The 19,890-nt window shown below is 41.9% G+C and overlaps 1 protein-coding gene and 1 pseudogene across 1 annotated transcript; one reads left to right on the forward strand and one right to left on the reverse strand.

Annotated features, from left to right (window-relative positions):
* The first annotated feature begins 3,320 nt into the window (after positions 1-3,320).
* Positions 3,321-7,244, forward strand: LOC139584673 (small EDRK-rich factor 2-like; annotated as a pseudogene).
* Positions 7,098-17,832, reverse strand: LOC139584672 (ras and EF-hand domain-containing protein-like). Its single transcript, XM_071416790.1, has 17 exons — positions 17,295-17,832; positions 16,980-17,132; positions 14,776-14,866; positions 10,680-10,775; positions 10,434-10,511; positions 10,224-10,339; positions 10,061-10,129; positions 9,784-9,862; positions 9,598-9,662; positions 9,302-9,494; positions 9,108-9,218; positions 8,845-8,989; positions 8,694-8,775; positions 8,297-8,411; positions 7,919-8,032; positions 7,758-7,834; positions 7,098-7,686 (listed from the first exon to the last, which is right to left on the reverse strand). The coding sequence occupies exons 1-17, from the start codon at positions 17,603-17,605 to the stop codon at positions 7,590-7,592; spliced, it is 1,992 nt and encodes a 663-aa protein (XP_071272891.1). The 5' UTR covers positions 17,606-17,832; the 3' UTR covers positions 7,098-7,589.
* Between the last annotated feature and the right edge of the window lie 2,058 nt (positions 17,833-19,890).

Below are 19,890 nucleotides of genomic sequence, written 5' to 3' on the forward strand. Positions count from 1 at the left end.
GTCCTCCCCTTATGGCATAGTTTGTACATCTCAATTGTCATTAGAAACCACATTTGTTTAAGCAAGTCAGCCATATCAGCTATGTTTTTTTTAAAGGCAGTAAATGAGGCTCAATTAACTCTTTCGCTGCCATAGAAGGCTCAACTGATAGCCAGGTGTAGTGGTGGTAAGATGTTGGGACTGCTGTTGGGACAGGACTATGTAGGCCCTAACAGTTTGTGGGCACCGTTTGTCACTGTTATAGTGCAATTAATGTATTGTTTAGTGTTGTGTAGTGGCTTTGCTGGCATGCATCCCACTTTAGTTTTTTTGCCCCGCCAAGATTTACATGGTAAAATCACCACTGATCTCGACCTGTGTGCACCTACATTATAAACTGTCATTCATGGGCTAGGTTGTAGCAACCTCATGATGGGTATAGGGAAAATTTGAGTATCATGTAGTAGCCTAAACCTATCACTGTTACATTGAACTGGGTGAATGAAATATGAATGACAGTCATCCAATATGCTGTAATATAAATAAGGCCCTGCTCATGACAAAAAAATGGTCCTCACTCATCTTAAACGGCACTGACCGCCACTGCTGTAGCTATAAATTCTACACTGAATCTACACTGAAAGCCAAGCGCACCTCGCAAAGTGGCCAATCAGAAACTAGGGTTTAGCAGCGCTGTGAACTGACCAATCAGCGACGCGGAGTAGCAGACTGTTCTGAGAGTAGTTTTCGTTTTCAATAACGCAATTCAGCTTCTAAAACTGGCTTTTGAGCTACTCTTGCAGCGAGACAGTGTATGGTGGTTGGAAGAGCGGGCTTGTTTGAAATGGAAAAGCGTTGCGGTAGCTTTTGATAAAGAAGAACATCAAGACAAAGCAGCTGCTTTAAAAGTGGGATGCGCTGTTGAGCTCTACACCCCGAGGGGTTTGTGCTGATTGTACGGAATTTGTGACAGATGGTTAAATGGCGTCCCTTGAGAAGGCAAGAACAAGATGTGTCATGAGAAGTGCAGTATTATCACAAGGAGACGTATACGTACTCCGGGAGTGTGGTGCCAGGAATATAACCTCTCACTCAACATCAACAAAACAAAGTAGATGATCGTGGACTTCAGGAAACAGCAGAGGGAGCACCCCCCTATCCACATTGACGGGACCGCAGTAGAGAAGGTGGAAAGCTTCAAGTTCCTCAGCATACACATCACTGACAAACTGAAATGCTCCACCCACACAGGAGGCTGAAGAAATTTGTCTTGGCACCTGAAACCCTCAAACTTTTACAGATGCAAAATTAAGAGCATCCTGTCGGGCTGTATCGCCCAGAACTGCAGGGCTCTCCAGACGCATCACCAGAAGCAAACTACCTGCCTTCCAGGACACCTACAGCACCCGATGTCACAGGAAGGCTAAAAAGATCATCAAGGACAACAACCACCCGAGCCACTGCCTGTTCACCCCGCTATCATCCAGAAGGCGAGGTCAGTACAGGTGCATCAAAGCTGGGACCGAGAGACTGAAAAACAGCTTCTATCTCAAGACCATCTGACTGTTATAGCCATCACAAGCACATTACAGGCTGCTGCCTATGTACATATACTTCAAATAACTGCCCACTTTTAATAAATGGAACACTAGTCACTTTAATAATGTTTAAATATTTCGCATTACTCATCTCATATGTAAATACTGTATTCTATTGTATCTCAGTCTATGCCGCTCTGACATTGCTCGTCCATATATTCCATTCCTTTACTTAGATTTGTGTATTGTTGTGAAATTGTTAGATATTACTTGTTAGATATTACTGCACTGTTGGAGCTAGAAACAAACATTTCGCTACACCCACAATAACATCTGCTGAACATGTGTATGTGACAAATAAAATTTGATTTGGAATACGGAGGAGAAATGGAAGGAAAGAGGCAGAGGAGGTTTAAGAGAGATTGAAGAAGAGGGTGAGCTTAAGTCGTTTAAAAATGGCTGGAAAAGGGAGATCGTTTGAGAAAGAAGAATGGTAGAAAGTATAAGCAGAGTGAGCTGAAGACAGAAGGAGAAATGGAAGTGAATGAGGGAGAAGTATTACAGGTGGTAGGTGTGTTGAAGTTCTCAGAGCCGAAACTTGCACCGAGGGTCAGGATAAAGATGAGTCCGTGACATTAGTTTTTGGGAAAAGTGGACCCTTGCCTTTTGGCTGATCCATTTGTGGTTTCAGGGTGGGTTAAAACAGAGTTGGGTGCTGTGGAATTGGTGAGGGTAACCAGAAGTGATCTTGTGGTTATTGTTTGTGCTTCTGCTGGTCAGAGTGAGAAGGCACACCGCGTTAAACTAATGGGGGCAAGAAATGTGAATCGTTTTGCTCAAGAAAAGGGTGCCATTGAAAGGAGTGATTACTGGCGTAGCAGTAAATGTAAAAGTTGACCAACTGAATAGTTGTGATGCTCGATGTTTGGTGCAACGCAGACAGGGTGGCATGAGTGGTGAAACAGAAGTCATTGTCTGTTCTTTTGAGTTTTGATGTTGATTCTTTGCCCGACAAAGTGATGTTAGGATATATAAGTTATCATGTACGAGCTTTTGTGCCGAATACATTACCTTGTGACAGGTGTCAAGCTTATTGGCATGTGGCAGCAGTGTGTAGGAGGGAGGTTCCTAGGTGTGAGAAGTTTTGCAGAAGAGCATGAGACAAAGGAATGTTTAGCATTGGGGAAAGTAGTGGTATATGTTAATTGTAAGGGTGCCCATGGGGCTGGGGATCAGAAATGTCCCGTGTGAGAGGCAGGTTGAGGTTTCCATGGTTTGTGCAGAAGTTGTCATATGCTGAGGTATTGAAGAAAGTAGAGGAAGATGGGTCAAGGGGGAGGGATCCTGAGAGGAGTGGTGTGTAGTAGATCTGTACCAGTACAGAGGGATCGGTCAACAAGTGATATATGGTTCAGTAAGATTAGATTTTTAGCATTCATAGCAATGGTTATCAACTGTACTGCAGGGATGGAATGTAAAGTCGCAGAAAATGTAGTTTGTGGTGGCAGCTGCAGATTTATTTGGGTGTGCGAGACTTGACATCAGAAGAGTTACATGGTGTGTTAAGTGGTGGTGTCCCATCCTTTCAAGTTGTTGACCTAGGTAGTACTAGAGGTAGTACTAAATATATTTAAATAGTGGAGCAGGGTGGTGTTATTTTTTTGTGAGTATATTGTTAGATGGTAGGGTATTTGTTCATATATATTTTTTAAGCAAAGTATAAGGGAGTTGTACTCCAGTTTAGTAGGTGGCAGTAATGAAACATTTATTGGATGCCAACCGCCGATAAACCTCTTCGAAGAAGTAGCTACTCTCGCGATGTCTCGTATCAACCCGTTCAATTGCCGTGACGCACATCAAATATTGTCGGTGCACAGCTGCCAGGCTTGGTTGATTGGCACCCTTCTCCACACCGTCAGCTAGAAACCATAAACAACAAAATGACAAGTGAGTATATCCGATGAATATTATATTTTTTAACGATTATGTGTTACTTGGCTTACGTTGTGTTTGTTTGCAGTTTGGCTAGCTAGCTACGCATCTCACTTTTTCTTGGCCTGTCAAGCAATGCCATCAGACAACGTGGCTAACTAGCTATGTTTGAAATGTTTAAGTCATGGTTTACACCATACGATTTTTTAAAACCATTAATAGTATGAAATGTAGCTATCCTTTTACCATTTATTACCTGATAAAAGCTCTGATTGTGGTTATAATGTGAAACGTTCCAACAGGAATCTGTTCCAAAAACTATGTAAATAACAAGGTTGCCAAAGTTCTATAGCGGCAAAGTTGTATAGCGGCAGACTAAGATGCCGGGTAGGGAGTGGGCTAATTAATTTCACGTTTTTTCCGAAAAAAATGTCTGTCCTCACTCTGGTAGCCTATGGACAAACCATTAAGAATAAGCTACGTGGTGAGTTGTTGCCTATTCGGCAGCTAGTTGGGTGAATTGATCATGCTACTTTGTATGCGTTGTTGGCAACCTTGTACTTTACGTTTTTGGAACCGATTCTTGTTGGAACGTTCCACAGATTTTACCCACCCCTGATGTGTAGATAACAAGCTAACGTTAGCATGCTAACTACACATACTGTAGAATATTTATACAAATATTTGGTCGTTAGCTGCCTAGTAAGTTAAACCCTTCAAGTGCCAAGCACAATAACAAACCTGTATTTATATTAACTATTAGGTCAGCTACCAAACTGTCAACGTACATAGTTGTAGGAGGGACTAGCTGGCCACTAAGAAATACATGTACATGCTGTCTAGACTAGGCACGCGCCTGTCCGCATGTTGATTTTGTACATCCACACCAGCCGCGATCTAGACATGCAGGTTGAAATATCAAAACGAACTCTGAACCAACTATATTAGTTTGGGGACAAATCGAAACATTCAGCTAGCTTGCTGTTGCATTGCGTTATTTTACCTGAAAAGCACAAGGTCATTTTCCTGGATCTTTGGGTCACAATCATGTTCTCTACTCCTACATTCAATCCAGATATAATGGTTAACTAAGTTTCTACTACCTGTATGAATGTTCCATGTATTTTGAACTGTTACCAGATTAATATGTAAATTATTTGGTTAAGAGTTTTGATATTTCAACCAGCATGTCCTGATTTGCTTCTGGTGTGGATGGACAAAATAAACATGCGCATGCTGGGTGTAGTGTGCATGTAATGCTTTGAGTTGAGTAAACTCATCAGTATACATGTATATACACCTTAGCCAAATGCATTTAAACTCAGTTTCACAATTCCTGACTAAAAATCCTTGTCTTAAGTCAGTTAGGATCACCACTGTATTTTAAGAATGTGGAATGTCAGAATAAGTGATTTATTTCAGCTTTTATTTCTTTCAACACATTCCCAGTGGGTCAGAAGTTTACATACTCAATTAGTATTTGGTAGTATTGCCTTTAAATTGTTTAACTTGGGTCAAACGTTGCAGGTAGCCTTTCACAAGCTTCGCACAATAAGTTGGGTGAATTGTCCCATTCCTCCTGACAGAGCTGGTGTAACTGAGTCAGATTTGTAGGCCTCCTTGCTCCACACACTTTTTCAGTTCTGCCCACATTTTCTATAGGATTGAGGTCAGGGCTTTGTGATGGCCACTGCAATACCTTGACTGTTGCCATTTTGCCACAACTTTGGAAGTATGCTTGGGGTCATTGTCCATTTGGAAGACCCATTTGCAACCAAGCTTTAACTTCCTGACTTGAGATGTTGCTTCAATATATTCACAATTTTCTTCATGATGCCATCTATATTGTCTAGTGCACCAGTCTCTCCTGCAGCAAAGTACCCTCACATGCTTCACGGTTGGGATGGTGTTCTTCAGCTTGCAAGCATCCCTTCTCCCTCCAAATACAACGATGGTCATTAGGGCCAAACAGTTCTATTTGTTTCATCCGACCAGAGGACATTTCTCCCCCCATGTGTAGTTGCAGTCTCGCTTTTTTATGGTGGTTTTGGAGCCGTGGCTTCATCCTTGCTGAGCGGCCTTTCAGGTTGTCGATTAGGACTCGTTTTACTGTGGATAGACACTTTTGTACCCGTTTCCTCCAGCATCTTCACGAGGTCTTTTGCTGTTCTGGGATTGATTTCCACTTTTCGCACCAAAGTACGTTCATCTCTTGGAGACAGAACACGTCTCCTTCCTGAGCTGTCCCATGGTGTTTGTACAGATGAACCTGGTACCTTCAAGCGTTTGGAAATTGCTCCCAAGGATGAACCAGACTTGTGGAGGTCTACGATTTTCTTGGCTGATTTCTTTTGATTTTCCCATGATGTCAAGCAAAGAGGCACTGAGTTAAGGTAGCCCTTGAAATACCTCCAATTGACGGCTATCAGAAGCTTCTAAAGCCATGACATCGTTTTCTGGAATTTTCCAAGCTGTTTAAAGGCACAGTCAACTTAGTGTATGTAGACTTCTGACCCACTGGAATTGTGATGTTGGAAAAAGTATATGTCCTGACTTTCCAAAACTAGTTAACTCGTTTTACAACCACTCCACAAATTTCTTGTTAAGGACTCCGACCTAAGTGTATGTAAACTTCTGGCTTCAATTGTAGCTAGCTGTGTAATCACTACTCAAATTGACAGTACACTCAAATTGATTTTCTCAGGGGGAAATCAGCGTGACCTTGCTCGTGCTAAAAATGCCAAAAAGCAAGGGAATGACAAGGGAAAGAAGGCAGATGATGGCATGTCTGCAGCTGCAAGGAAGCTTCGGTAAGTCGTGCGCAATGAACAGTCAATTCTAACTAGTTTGGGCTATTAGGACGTTTTCCTGGTATAGTAAGGAGTTGTCCACAATTAAGACAAGCCTGAGACCAGACCTTGAATTGTCGGGCAGAAGCTAACGTTTGCATCAGGAAAGTTCAACCTTTACAAGCAAGAATGCTGAATAAAATCACTACCGGTTGTCTGTGCGGATGGTCCTACAGGTAGGAATGTATAATTATCAACTTTTCAAAGCGCTGGTAGTGCATTGATGTATCACCTGAAGCATGTGCACTAGACACATGCATACATGGTTCTGCTCAGGCGATATTCAACACACTACTAGTGCTTTGAAAAGTTAATGTAATCATATTTTCCGGTGGATATCTCATTCATAACTGCATGGACAACCAGTGAAGTACTTTAAAATTGTCTTGTAGAGCTTGGACATTTTCCAAACATGCATGACACCTTCTGTTCAGTCTGACCACTCATTTTGTCTTCCTTAGGGATGCAGAGATAATGCAACAGAAGCAGAAAAAAGCCAGTGACCCTAAGCTGAGTGACGAGAAAGCCAAATAGCAGCAGGATTCTAATATCAAGATGTTACCTATTGATTAGTTGTTTTTTTGTCCCATGCTCTGGGGTACAAAACCAGTTTGTAATTTGTGGTGGAGGTTGTACTGTAGTTTGAGAAATGAATGGTTTTGAATGACTAATGCTTAAGCCTACTTGAAGGTCTAATGTTTAATCAGTATTTACAATGTAAACAGGAATTTCAAACTCAGAATTATAAAACAATCCTGTATTTTTGTATTCCCTCCTAGATTTTAAATGCAACTATTGGTTTTGTTTTCTTACTTTTTATATTAAGGATGGGCATATACAGTGCTGATGAAATAAAGAGATTCAATCTGTGGTACTTATCTAACAAATTATAATTTACACCTGTACAGAAACTTTAATCAATAAAATACAATTAGCAAACGTAAAATGTGATCATGTTTAACCACAGCAGTCTCTTGCCTGAGCTAAAACTGAACTGTTTTTCAATATGAATGCAGTCAATTCCTGAGAGATGTACAACAGTCCCATTCTAAATACATTCATTAAACATCTCTGGAGATCTACATGCTCCAGACCAGTTATGTGCAATGTTCAGGAGAGTCCAGAACTAATACATTTATCAGGAGTTGACTATTTAAAATATGAATTGGACATGCATTAATACATTTAGCTAACTTTAGTCACCTCTGTTATACATATTTAGCTGTGGTGCTAAAATAGAGCCCATAGTCTCCAGTCAGATGCATTTCCCTCTGGTGATGAGTCTCCATGGTTATAATCTGCAGCAGTTAGCTTTCTTTGGACCACTTAAACTCAACTTCACCTGTGATTCCGATTGCCGTCTCAGTTTCACATTTTTCTTAACTTCTCTGTTGGGGGGGGAAAGTTCTTAGTTATAGTTTGGTATTCATTGTAGGGAAGGGGGTTTTACAATTCTTACCTTGCCAGGTGAAGTACTGCCTCCACTACATTAGTTCCAGCTTTGGCACTAGTTTCACAGAACAGGGCATTGTATGTCTGAAACATATGGTAATATTGTGATTAATATTTAGTTGATAGACCCATGAACATCTTATTTTGACAGGTAAAAAGAGGTTGTACTCTAGCCAGCCTTTCCCCGTCGACAGTGCTGACACAGCTTCCCTCCGGTCGATCTTCCCGCAGGTCCACTTTGTTCCCAATCACACACATTGGGAGTTGCTCATCCCTAGATTCCTGGGATAACAAGGGCAGTTCGTTCTTTAAGTTCCTGATTTATGGATGCTGATAGCTGTGTTAAAGCCCAAAGTTGTCATACCTGTGGTATACGGTCTGATTTACCACGGCTTTCCGCCAAAATCAGGAGCCAAATACTGCTAAGACCATTATGGCCTCAATATAGTAACTCATAAAATGCATTCTGCCTATAACACAGCCGTTTAGTAATTATTTTGGAATCCCATTCCATGGACCATTAAACCCCTCAACTGTGAATGGTACCTGAATCTCTCCCATCCACTCTCTGACATTAAGGAAGCTGCTCTCAGAAGTGACATCATACAGCAGTAAGACTCCATGGGCTTTACGGAAGTAAGACCTGGCAATACTGCGGAACCTACAGGAACAGGGAAATCCCATTTTGCTATTGACATTACATGATCTTTTGGAATCTGCAGCACTTCAGATTAACAGCCACATCCACCAAGGACACATTATGGGACCACACCTTTAAGGCTTTTAGTATGTCAATGCAGAAGCCACAGCAAGAGGCATTTATTTTTTGCTTGGCAGCTCAACTAAATGGTATGACTTTTAAATCAGTTCAGCATTTGTTTAATTAGAGCAACACCATAAGGACTAACCAAGGCTTTTAGAATGTAAATGTACACAAACATACCTCTCTTGTCCTGCAGTATCCCATATCTGGAGGTTAGTTTTTTCTCCATCCACCAACATCTTCTTGATTTGGAAATCAACTCCTAAGAACAACATTATGTAAGGGAAATGCACTTTCTGCATTAATTATTACACTACAAAACTGTACTTACCCAAAGTCGTCTGAATATCTCCCCTGAACTCATTGAGACTCAACCTCAATAGAAAGCTTGACTTCCCTGATCCTGCATCTCCTGCCAAAACTAACCGGTACATGGGAGCAGGGCCACCAGTGTCAACCATGTCTGCTTCGGTTGGCTGAGGACCAAGTAGCATCACATAGTTATGAATAATACAGATATGCGAGCAGCATATGCCAATTCCACATAAGTCTCCCAATACAAATGTCTTACGGAATCTCAGCTCATTGCCTTACCTTTATGGGGAAAGCAGACAAGCGTCTCCGGATGGACGAAGCAATAGCGAGAGCTTTTCTGGGAGATACAGACAGTGTTGACCGACTTACTTCTGATTTCACGTCTGATATCTGGTGCAGAAATAGGTAAATTCATGTATTAGCATGTGACATGTACTAATAAAAATAGTTGGTCAAACCTTTGTTACCCTTACCTCAATGTCTGAGGGCACATATGAATAACTGTGGTGTACGGTTTCTGTCGAGACATCACTGTCAGACTCGCTGCCTGAGCTTTCAGCGTCCATAGGCAGGGACACACCACTGTCCAGGTATCTATCAGCCCAGCTGGCTACATGGGAGTAGGTCCTTTTACTTGAGTCCACAGCTGTGTTCTCTCCCCCTGAACTGGACCAAAAATAGTAATGAAAAAATAAACATAAGTTAAGTGGTCAATTCACATCAATCAATAGGTCCAGATTTCTAGGATAACAATATATAGTATGTGTACTTTATAAGTGTGCTTTGTCGAACTGGCTTCATTCTTCGAGCTGCGATTTCATTGTCGGGGGATAGCTGTGGGGAGATTTGTAACACTTTTGTAAACAAAGAAACTAAAGCAGTGTAGAGAAGCCTTATAAAAGTAAATATAAGGGGAAATATGAGTCTACCTTCAGTGAAAACAACCAAGACTTACCCTCTTACTTGATGCCACATCGTTGACTAATGCAAAGTGCAAGTCATCATTGCTGTCATACAGCTTTTTGTTCATGACCCTAATAGGAAGGAGTCAATGTGGAGAACATGTCATATGCTTTACTAATCTTTTAGCCTGTCACCTTCCATTAACAATGAGCATAAGGTGTGCACTGCACGGATGTGCATGCATGACTCAAAGCCATGCTTGACTTATACAACACAAACAATCGTCATGAAAGGGCATACTAACCAACAATCGGATCAGACAGACTTACTGGAGTATTTCAGTGTGACTGGAGTAGGACTGGTATTCTATAACCATCTTTTTCAGGTCATCACTTTCTCTGTGAAAACAAATTGACAAATGCAACATTTGTGCCCTGTAATCAACAGAGTTGGACATGATCCATTTGACCTGAGAATGAAGTCTGATCTCACCTCTCATGTTGAAGTTTCTGGTCTGCATACATGTTCTTCAGCTTGTCCATCTCTACCTGCAGAATGGAGATGTTTGTCTGAGCTTTGACGAGAGAAGTCCGTAACTGCTCATTTTCCTGAGGAGAGCATGCAGAACATTACTGGAAAGTGTACAAGAAATAATGTCAATGAACTCAAGATAGTTGTCCGTCTTCAATTGATCCAACGTACCAGAGTCACTTCACATATTTTATGGTGTAGTTTGTCAACATCCTGCCTGGAATTGTTGAGTTCAGATTCATCTTGGCACTAAAATGAAAATGTTTCCATTTATTTCACATGAATCATAAATGTGATTATGCATCACCTGAAATCACATTCACACTTAAGACTACCTGAAACTAGGTAAATAGAGAAGTGTAAAAGGATAAAATTGGAAAATATCAAAAAACCTGTTTCAAAAGAAATGACACCTACTTTCAACAACCTGTCCACAGCAGTATGTAGATCTGCCACTTCATTATCATGCCTTCTCTGAAGTGTATCCATGACGCCCTCCATTTTCTTATGCTCCTACAGACATGAAACCCAAGGAGAGAACTTTACTCATTGGCTCTCGACAACAAAAAAGGGGGCTTTCACAAAACTATATAGAGGGGCTTTTGTAAGAGTATGAGCTTGCTGTTCTCCCTCTAAAAGTTACTTCCTCTACCACATGAGGATAAACACCTGTGCAGAGGCAAAGAGGAATGCTGCAGAAAGGAGTGTCCCTGGCCTAGCCCCACTCTTGAAATCAACAGTTTAGTCTTTATTTCCAACAACTATACATTCAGAAAGTATTGAGACCCCTTGACTTTTTCCACATTTTGTTGTGTTACAGCCTTAATCTAAAATGGATGAATGTTTCCCCCCCCCCTTCAAGCTACGCACAACACCCCATAGTGACAAAGCAAACATTTAAGAGGAGTAAAACAGTGAGCTGACGTTCCTTTTTTATGTATGCATCGTAGTCAGGCCCACATTTTAGCCATGCAGGTCCCATTTTGGACGTGCGTAAAACCGTGTCCAGGATGGCGGCTACGTGTTCATGCCCATCATGAAACGAAAGAGATGAGAACCTTGGTGAATACCGTTGAGCCTCGTATTTAGAAGTGACTTGTAAAAATGGCTTGTTTTCCATTTCATGTTCAAAACACAAGCCCTCCCTTAGGCATACTATAATGAAGGCTGGTTCAACAGCAATGCCTGTCTTAATTATATTACATTTGTTTTAATTTAATTCTATTACAAACAATATTATTCAAATTTACCTTCCTGGTTCTATGGTTAAAACATCTGTGGAGTGCATGCTATGTAACTTCTGGAGATGTGTGAATGCGATCTGAAAGATGGTTCCGATTATGTTCATAAAACAGGTCTAGGTGGGAGCAGTATAACAGTCAGGGGACATTCTCCCTTTTGCTTTAGTGCAATTGGAAAGTATTCAGACCCATTTACTTTTACATAGTTACATTACAGCGTTATTCTAAAATAGATTAAATCGTTTTCCCATCAAGCTACACAATGCCCCATAATGACAAAGCAAAAACAGATGTAGGCATTTTTGCAAATTGATTAAAAAGACCCTTCACTCAGTACTTTGTTGAAGCACCGTTGACAGCCTTGAGACTTTTTGGGTATGATGCTACAAGCTTGGCACACCTGTATTTGGGGAGTTTCTCCCATTCTTCTCTGCAGATCGTCTCAAGCTGTCAGTTTGGATGGGGAGCGTCGCTGCACAGCTATTTTCAGGTCTCTCCAGAGATGTTCGATTGGGTTCAAGTCCGGGCTCTGGCTGGGCCACTCAAGGACATTCAGACACGTGTCCCAAAGCCACTTCTGTTGTGTCTTGGCTGTGTGCTTAGGGTCGTTGTCCTGTTGAAGGTGAACCTATACCCCAGTTTGAAGTTATCCTTCATGCTCCGTTCATTTTTCCCCTCGATCCTGACGATACTCCCAGTTCCTACCGCTGAAAAAACATCCCCACAGCATGATGCTGCCACCACGCTTCACTGTAGGGATGTTCCAGGTTTCCTCCAAAAAGTTCAATCTTGGTTTCATCAGACCACAGAATCTTGTTTCTCATGGTCGTAGAGTCCTTTAGTTAACTTTTGGCAAACTCCAAGAAGGCTGTCATGTGCCTTTTACTGAAGAGTGGCTTCCGTCTGGCCACTGTACCATAAAGGCCTGATTGGTGGAGTGCTGCAGAGATGGTTGTCCTTCTGGAATGTTCTCCCATCTCCACAAAGGAACTCTAGAGCTCTGTCAAGAGTGACCATCGGGTTCTTGGTCACCTCCCTGACCAAGGCCCTTCTCCCCAGATTGCTCAGTTTGGCCTGGTGGCCAGCTCAAGGAAGAGTGTTGGTGGTTCCAAACTTCCATTTAAGAATGGATGGCCACTGTGTTCTTGGGGACCTTCAATGTTTCAGAAATGTGTTGGTACCCTTCCCCAAATCTGTGCCGACACAATCCTGTCTCGAAATTCCTTCGACCTCATGGCTTGGTTTTTGCTCAGATATGCACCGTCAGCTGTGGGACCTTATATAGACAGTTGTGTGCCTTTCCAAATCATGTCCAATCAAATTGTAGAAACATCTCAAGGATGATCAATGAAAACAGGATGCACCTGAGCTCAATTTCAAGTCTCATAGTAAAGGGTCTGATTACTTATGTAAATAAAAGTATCCGTTTTTAATTTCATACATTTGCTAAAATTTCAAAAACCTGTTTGCGCTTTGTCATTATGGGATAGTGTGTGTAAATTGAGGATTGTTTAAAATTTAATCCATTTTAGAATGAGGCTGCAACATAACAAAATGTGGAAATAGTCATGGGGCCTGAATACCTTCCAAAAGCACTGTATATACAAGAGGACACCACTTCAAATTAGTGGATTCGGCTATTTCAGCCACACCCTTTGCTGACAGGTGTATAAAAATCGAGCACACAGCCATGCAATCTCCATAGACAAACATTGGCAGGAGAATGGCCTTATTGAAGAGCTCAGTGACTTTCATTGTGGCACCGTCATAGGATTGCTGCCTTTCCAAAAAGTCAGTTCATCAAATTTTGCCCTGCTAGAGCTGCCCCGGTCAATTGTAAGCCCTGTTATTGTGAAGTGGAAACGTCTAGGAGCAACAACGGCTCAGCCGCAAAGTGGTAGGCCACAAGCTCACAGAATGGGACCACTGAGTGCTGAAGCGCATAAAAATCGTCTGTCCTTGGTTGCAACACTCACTCCCGAGTTCCAAACTACTTCTAGAAGCAATGTCAGCACATTAACTGTTTGCCAGGAGCTTCATGAAATGGGTTTCCATGGCCGAGCAGCCGCACACGAGCCTAAGATCACCATGCGCAATGCCAAGCATCGGCTGGATTGGTGTAAAGCTTGCCGCCATTGGACTGAAGCAATGGAAAAGCGTTCTTTAGAGTGATGACTCACTTCACCATCTGGCAGTCCGACGGACTAATATGGGTTTAGCAAATGCCAGGAGAACGCTACCTGCCCCAATGCAGTTCCAACTGTAAAGTTTGGTGGAGGAGGAATAATGGTCTGGGGCTGTTTGTCATGGTTTTGGTAGGCCCCTTAGTTCCAGTGAAGGGAAATCTTAATGCTACAGCCTACAATGACATTCTAGATGATTCTGTGCTTCCAACTTTGTGGCAACAGCTTGGGGAAGGCCCTTTCCTGTTTCAGCATGACAATGCCCCTGTGCACAAAGTGAGGTCCACACAGAAACAGTTTGTCGATCTGTGTGGAACAACTTGACTGGCCTGCACAGAGCCCTGACCTCAATCACATCGAACACTTTTGGGATGAATTGTAACGCCAACTGTGAGCCAGGTCTAATCGCCCAACATCAGTGCCTCACTAATGCTCTTGTGGATGAATGGAAGCAACTCCCCGCAGCAATGTTCCAACATCTAGTGTTAAGTCTTCAAGAGTGGAGGCTGTTACAGCAGCAAAGGGGGGGGGACAAACTCCATATTAATGCCCATGACTTTGGAATGAGATGTTCGACGAGCACGTGTCCACAAACTTTTGGTCATGTAGTGTACCATATGCCCCATTATAACCTGTGTGGTTTGAGCCCTGAACTCTGATTGGCTGAAAGCCATGGTATATCAGACCGTATACCACAGGTATGACAAAACATTTAGTTTTACTGCTCTAATTACGTTGGTAACCAGTTTATAGTCGCAATAAGGCGACTCTCGGGGTTTGTGGTATATGGTGAATATGGCAAAGGGCTGTGTCCAGGCACTCCACATTGCGTCATGCATAAGAATAGCCCTTAGCCATGGTATATTGGCCATATACCACACCACCTCAGGCCTTATTGCTTAAATATCAACCCCATTTAATTTTCTCATTCTTTATACATTTTCGAAGGTATGTTTCAATGCTTTCTTAATGACTCAGCTCAAGTTACTTGCTTGCCATGTTTGTTTTTACAGTTTTACAGAGTGAATTAAATGTTTAATTTCTAACACTGTACTATGCTGACAGCTCAGTCCTCAGAATGTCACTTACCTCTTCTCTCACCCTGTCCACTACACGGGAAAGCTGCTGCTGCATGTCCTCCTCCAGCTCTGTCAACTGACTTGTGTTGAGGTCTTCTGTTCTGTCGGCACACAGAGATACATACCATTTACATGTCTGCCCTGGATGCCGTCAAGTGCAATACAACTGCCCAAATACTAGTTCAGCAAAAGGGACGAGTCAGAAAATTTGGTTTGCAAGGCTTCAAAAACAGCAACACGGCACATAGACGTAGACCTTTTGGTTCCAATCATATCTGGTCCATTTGTATCAATTGCCCATGTGTTTTCATCTAGTAGTCTACTATGAGTGGGCAGGACTCACTACTCAGTTAAATGTGTTCTGTCATGATCAGGTGACAACTTGGTCCAGCCAGTCATTAGTCAGCACATATCAAAGCTGCAGGCTAAGGTTAAATCTAGACTTGGTTTCCTCTATTGTAAATCACTCCTCTTCCACCTCAGCTGCCAAACTCACCCCGATTCTGATGACCATCCTACCAATGCTAGATTAAGGAGACGTAGTTTATAGATCGGCAGGTAAGGGTGCTCTCAAGCGGCTAGATCTTCTTTACCATTCAGCCATCAGATTTGCCAACATTGGTGGGCTCTCGAGTGGTGCAGCAGTCTAAGGCACTGCATCTCAGTGCTTGAGATGCCACTACAGACCCTGGTTCGATTCCAGGCTATCACAACCGGACGTGATTGGGAGTCCCATAGGGCGGAGCACAATTGGCCCAGCGTCGTCCGGGTCAGACCGTCATTGTATATAAGAATTTGTCCTTTATTTAACTAAGCAAGTCAGTTAAGAACAAATTCTTATTTACAACGACGGCCTAGGAACAGTGGGTTAACTGCCTTATTTAGGGGCATAACAGATTTTTACCTTGTCAGCTCAAGGGGTCGATCCAGCAACCTTTCGGTTACTGGCCCAACGCTCTAACCACTAGGCTACCTGCTGCCTTTACCAACTTGCTTAGTTAAAAATATAAAATAGGACACTATACGCCTATGTAAACTGGTCATCTCTGTATACCCGTCACAAGACCCACTGGTTGATGCTTATTTATAAAACCCTCTTAGGCCTCACTCCCCCCTATCCGAGATATCTACTGCAGCCAGTCACATTCTGTTAAAGGTCTCCAACACACACATCCCTGGGTCGCTTCTCTTCAGTTTGCTGCAAGGAACACAAACTGGACAGTTCTCAATCTCTTCATTCATAGACTCAATCATGAACACTCTTACTGACAGTTGTGGCTGCGTCACAATGTATTGTTGTCTCTACCTTCTTGCCCTTTGTGCTCTTTTCTGTGCCCAATGTTTGTACCATGTTTTGTGCTGCTACCATGTGCTGCTATCATGTTGTTACATCTGTTGCTGCCATGCTGTTGTCGTTTTAAGTCTCTCTTTATGTAATGTCTCATCGTGATGTGTGTTTTGTCCTATATTTTTAATCCCCAGCCCCCGCAGGAGGCCTTTCGCCTTTTGGTAGGCCGTCATTGTAGATAAGAATTTGTTCTTAACTGACTTGACTAGTTAAATAAAGGATCAATTAAATAAATGAGACCACAGGTGCACAAGACTGAGCTCTGCATAGTTTAAGATTTAAGGAATGGCAAAATGATTAGTAAACATCTATTTGTCAGAATTTGGGGTTTTACAGGCACATTCATTTGCATAAGTGAAGGGGATAGGCCTGAATGGAAATATATAAAGGGACAACTCAGTTTACAAGGAGATAACGGAGATCAGGCAGAGCAACTCATTTAAGACGTCCTACCTACTTGAGAAATGGCAGCTGGGGTGAAATGCAGCCTCTGAACTGCAAAACCAACCTTACCCCCATCTATGGTTATAATTCAGTAGTTGGACACACAATTGTGTGTGATGATGATCACCTTACTGTGGGATGCATAGGTTACTGGCACAATCAATACTCACATTTGTAAAAGTAAACTGATTAAGAGCATAGGCATGGTGTTGATTGGATCATTGTTGCATGATATCCCATAACATGAACATTAGATATGTGTATCCAGTCACACAGATAAATGACCGAATTAACTAAAAATGTAACATTCCTTCCTAACATATTCAGGTAATACATTTGGTAGATTATTTCTCAGTATTGGGTTTTCCTGCCACCCCTTGTGGAATCGGACACAAGTTATGCTGCTATGACTGAATCTCTACCTTCTGAAACTGGTTTCCATCTGCTCACGCTCAAGTCTGTGTTCTTTGCTCTCACTGACAAGAGCATCGACAAGTCCCTCATATTGTTGCAACAAGAGAGGTTCTGAGGTGGAGTAAATGGCTTGGTACAGCTCAGCCAATTGATCACACAGTCTGAAATAGAAGAAACAGACTATGGACAACAGTAATTTCTAAATTGTATATATTTAGACAAATCTGGGGGATGAACGAATATCTACATAGTGCATGCAGTCTACTAGAACAGGTCCAAATTTGTCAAACTACTCACACCAACCAACCACCAGAAAGACATACCTTCCTGAGAGGAGACCTGTTGCATCGTCAATCCTGGTCTGGAACTCGTCCCAAGGACTCCATTGACTTTGAGGAGAAGCCCCAAAAGAGGCTAAATCCAACGTTTCTGAAACCTCTTGAAACCGAGAGGAGAACTTGCTGTAATTGATACATCCATCTGCACTAACACCGAATTTGTTGAATAAAGTTTTGATTTCGTCGTCAGGCACATTGAGTTCTCGACAAACAACCGTAAAGTCTTCGTATTCAATCACACCAGACCTGTTAATGTCACACGCTGAAAACAGTCTCTCGAGGCTGGGTCTGTCCATGGCTCCGTATTTCGAGTTTAAAAGTTACAAGGGAAATAATACCTTGTGTAAAATAAGATCAATAGGCTAGCAACAGCTTGGACCATTTGATCCCCACCTTCATTTGTGTAACCTTATCCAGCACCAGCGGTCAAAATGTTCGCCAAGACACTAGCCAGAGTTGAGAAGTGGAGGTGGTAGTACTTTCCCCACGCTAATTATGAACTCTATTCACTGCCATACAATCAAAAGGCCACTGATTGGCTCAGCTGGCCCGAAATGGCCGAGACTGCACATGCGTACCACACTTGTGTTGCATTCATGACCAAGTGGGAAGTTACCATATACGACTGAGGAAATTACACGTAAACGCCCTCCGACCTGGTAATTACTAGTAGGAAACTCGTCTATGAAGAAATTTAACATTTTATACAACGGGTGGGTCTAATCCTGAATGACGATAGGTAAAAACCGCATTCCAGCCGGTGTCTATTCCACAGGTTACCACCGACTAAATCTATGACGTTAAAATGCCTATTTACTCTGTTCCATCTGACTGCGCAATCCACTGTCTCATCAGCCCAGCCAGGCAATTTATAAACTTGACCTCCTCTATCAAAAGCATCTAGACATTATCTCACATTTCTTTTTAGACTAACATTTAGTTCTCAACAGCGGAGATTTGTATAAACGTTGCTGTCTGTCTCTCCGACATTTGCAACATTGTTTCAATATTCAAATTCGATCTCCAGCTGCCTCATAGTAATGCATGTGTCGGGACAAGACAGGCAGGCAGGGTTTCTCAGCCAGTCAAAATCATGAATCAGTTGGCATCATTTTTATGGATATATACAAAGAAATGTAAATTGAAAAAAGCTAAAACAAAATGACAGATAGTTTGCAGTCTTTCCAGCTTCAGTTTGAAGTTATTGTGTTAGCTGTGTTGTTGGCTAGCTCCTCTGAACAACAGTGTCATGACGAGTGAGCACATTGTCTATGCCTGGCGAAATCGCGCACCATTAGCTCAGTGTTATGGATGTATCCAAATAAATGTCAAAAGAAAACAGCTTTAACAAATGCAAATGCAGCTACTTTGCTGTTATTCTGGCTTTTTGACGTGACTGTAAGATAGCCGCAGTTGGCTAGCTAGCAAAAAAGGTATAATGTTGCCAGCCAGTGTGGCAATTGAACATTTAGAATGAACGACTGGGTCGCGTCCATAGATACAGAACAAAAAGACTTGAAGACTGGCTTGCATCTCAAAATAAAGTTTTTTTAATGAAAATATGTCAAATATTATTTGAATATGCTGATAACCTGTTGTATAAAAGTGATAATGCCCTCGAAGCCGGTGTTTGGAGGATATATTGGCATGGTTTGCTGGCCCTCGACTTCGCCTTGGCCTAACAACACCCGTCCCAATATATCCTCCAAACACCGGCTTTGAGGGTATTATCACTTAATTCAAATAGTAGGCTTTATGATGTATTTGCACAGTCAGGGAGGTTCTTTTTTTATCCATTGCTAAGATGTGGCAAGGATCCTACCTATAACCACAGTTTTTGTGCAAGTAAAGTCATAGCATATAAACATTTTTTACTACAGCTTTGAGGGAAAATTAAGTTTAGGTACAATTGTATGAATGCCGTCATCATTTGTTTGTTGGACATGATTTTTCTGTGTTGGTAAAATAATGACATGAGAAATTGTGGTGGAAACTCCTTTATGCGTATATCTTGATATCATATCGAAGTAAACCTGGAGTCACGCGATGATATGGTGTGTGGGCCTTCCACTACCACCACTCTGGAAACAATGCAATTTATCAGGCTACAGATTAAATGAGGTATGATGAACTTCGCAGGGTAGTGAAGTGCATGGTGATGTTGAAGCTCCTTTTCAATAAATATTGAGGGTCTGATTCTGGTGACATTCTTTTTTTTTCACCTTTATTTAACCAGGTAGGCCAGTTGAGAACAAGTTCTCATTTACAACTGCGACCTGGCCAAGATAAAGCAAAGCAGTGCGACAAAAACAACAACACAAAGTTACACACGGGATAACCAAACGTACAGTCAACAACACAATAGAAAAATCTGTATACAGTGTGTGCAAATTAAGTAAGGAGGTAAGGCAATAAATAGGCCAATAGTGGCGAAGTAATTACAATTTACACTGGAGTGATATATGTGCAGATGAGGATGTGCAAGTAGAAATGCTGGTGTGCAAAAGAGCAGAAAAACAAAAACAAATATAGGGATGAGGGAGGTAGTAGGTTGAATTGGTTATTCACAGATGGGCTGTGT

Source organism: Salvelinus alpinus, chromosome 9 (assembly GCF_045679555.1).
Source record: "Salvelinus alpinus chromosome 9, SLU_Salpinus.1, whole genome shotgun sequence".
Lineage (NCBI taxonomy): Eukaryota > Metazoa > Chordata > Actinopteri > Salmoniformes > Salmonidae > Salvelinus > Salvelinus alpinus.

Bases quoted from the DNA above. Each gene is read 5' to 3' on its own strand.
- LOC139584672 (XM_071416790.1), bottom strand. From the start codon at position 17,605: ATGGACAGACCCAGCCTCGAGAGACTGTTTTCAGCGTGTGACATTAAC. The intron at 9,663-9,783 runs GTAAGTCTTGGT...ATCTCCCCACAG, and splicing joins ATGTGGCATCAAGTAAGAGG to CTATCCCCCGACAATGAAAT. The intron at 8,033-8,296 runs GTACCATTCACA...TTGTTATCCCAG, and splicing joins AGTGGATGGGAGAGATTCAG to GAATCTAGGGATGAGCAACT.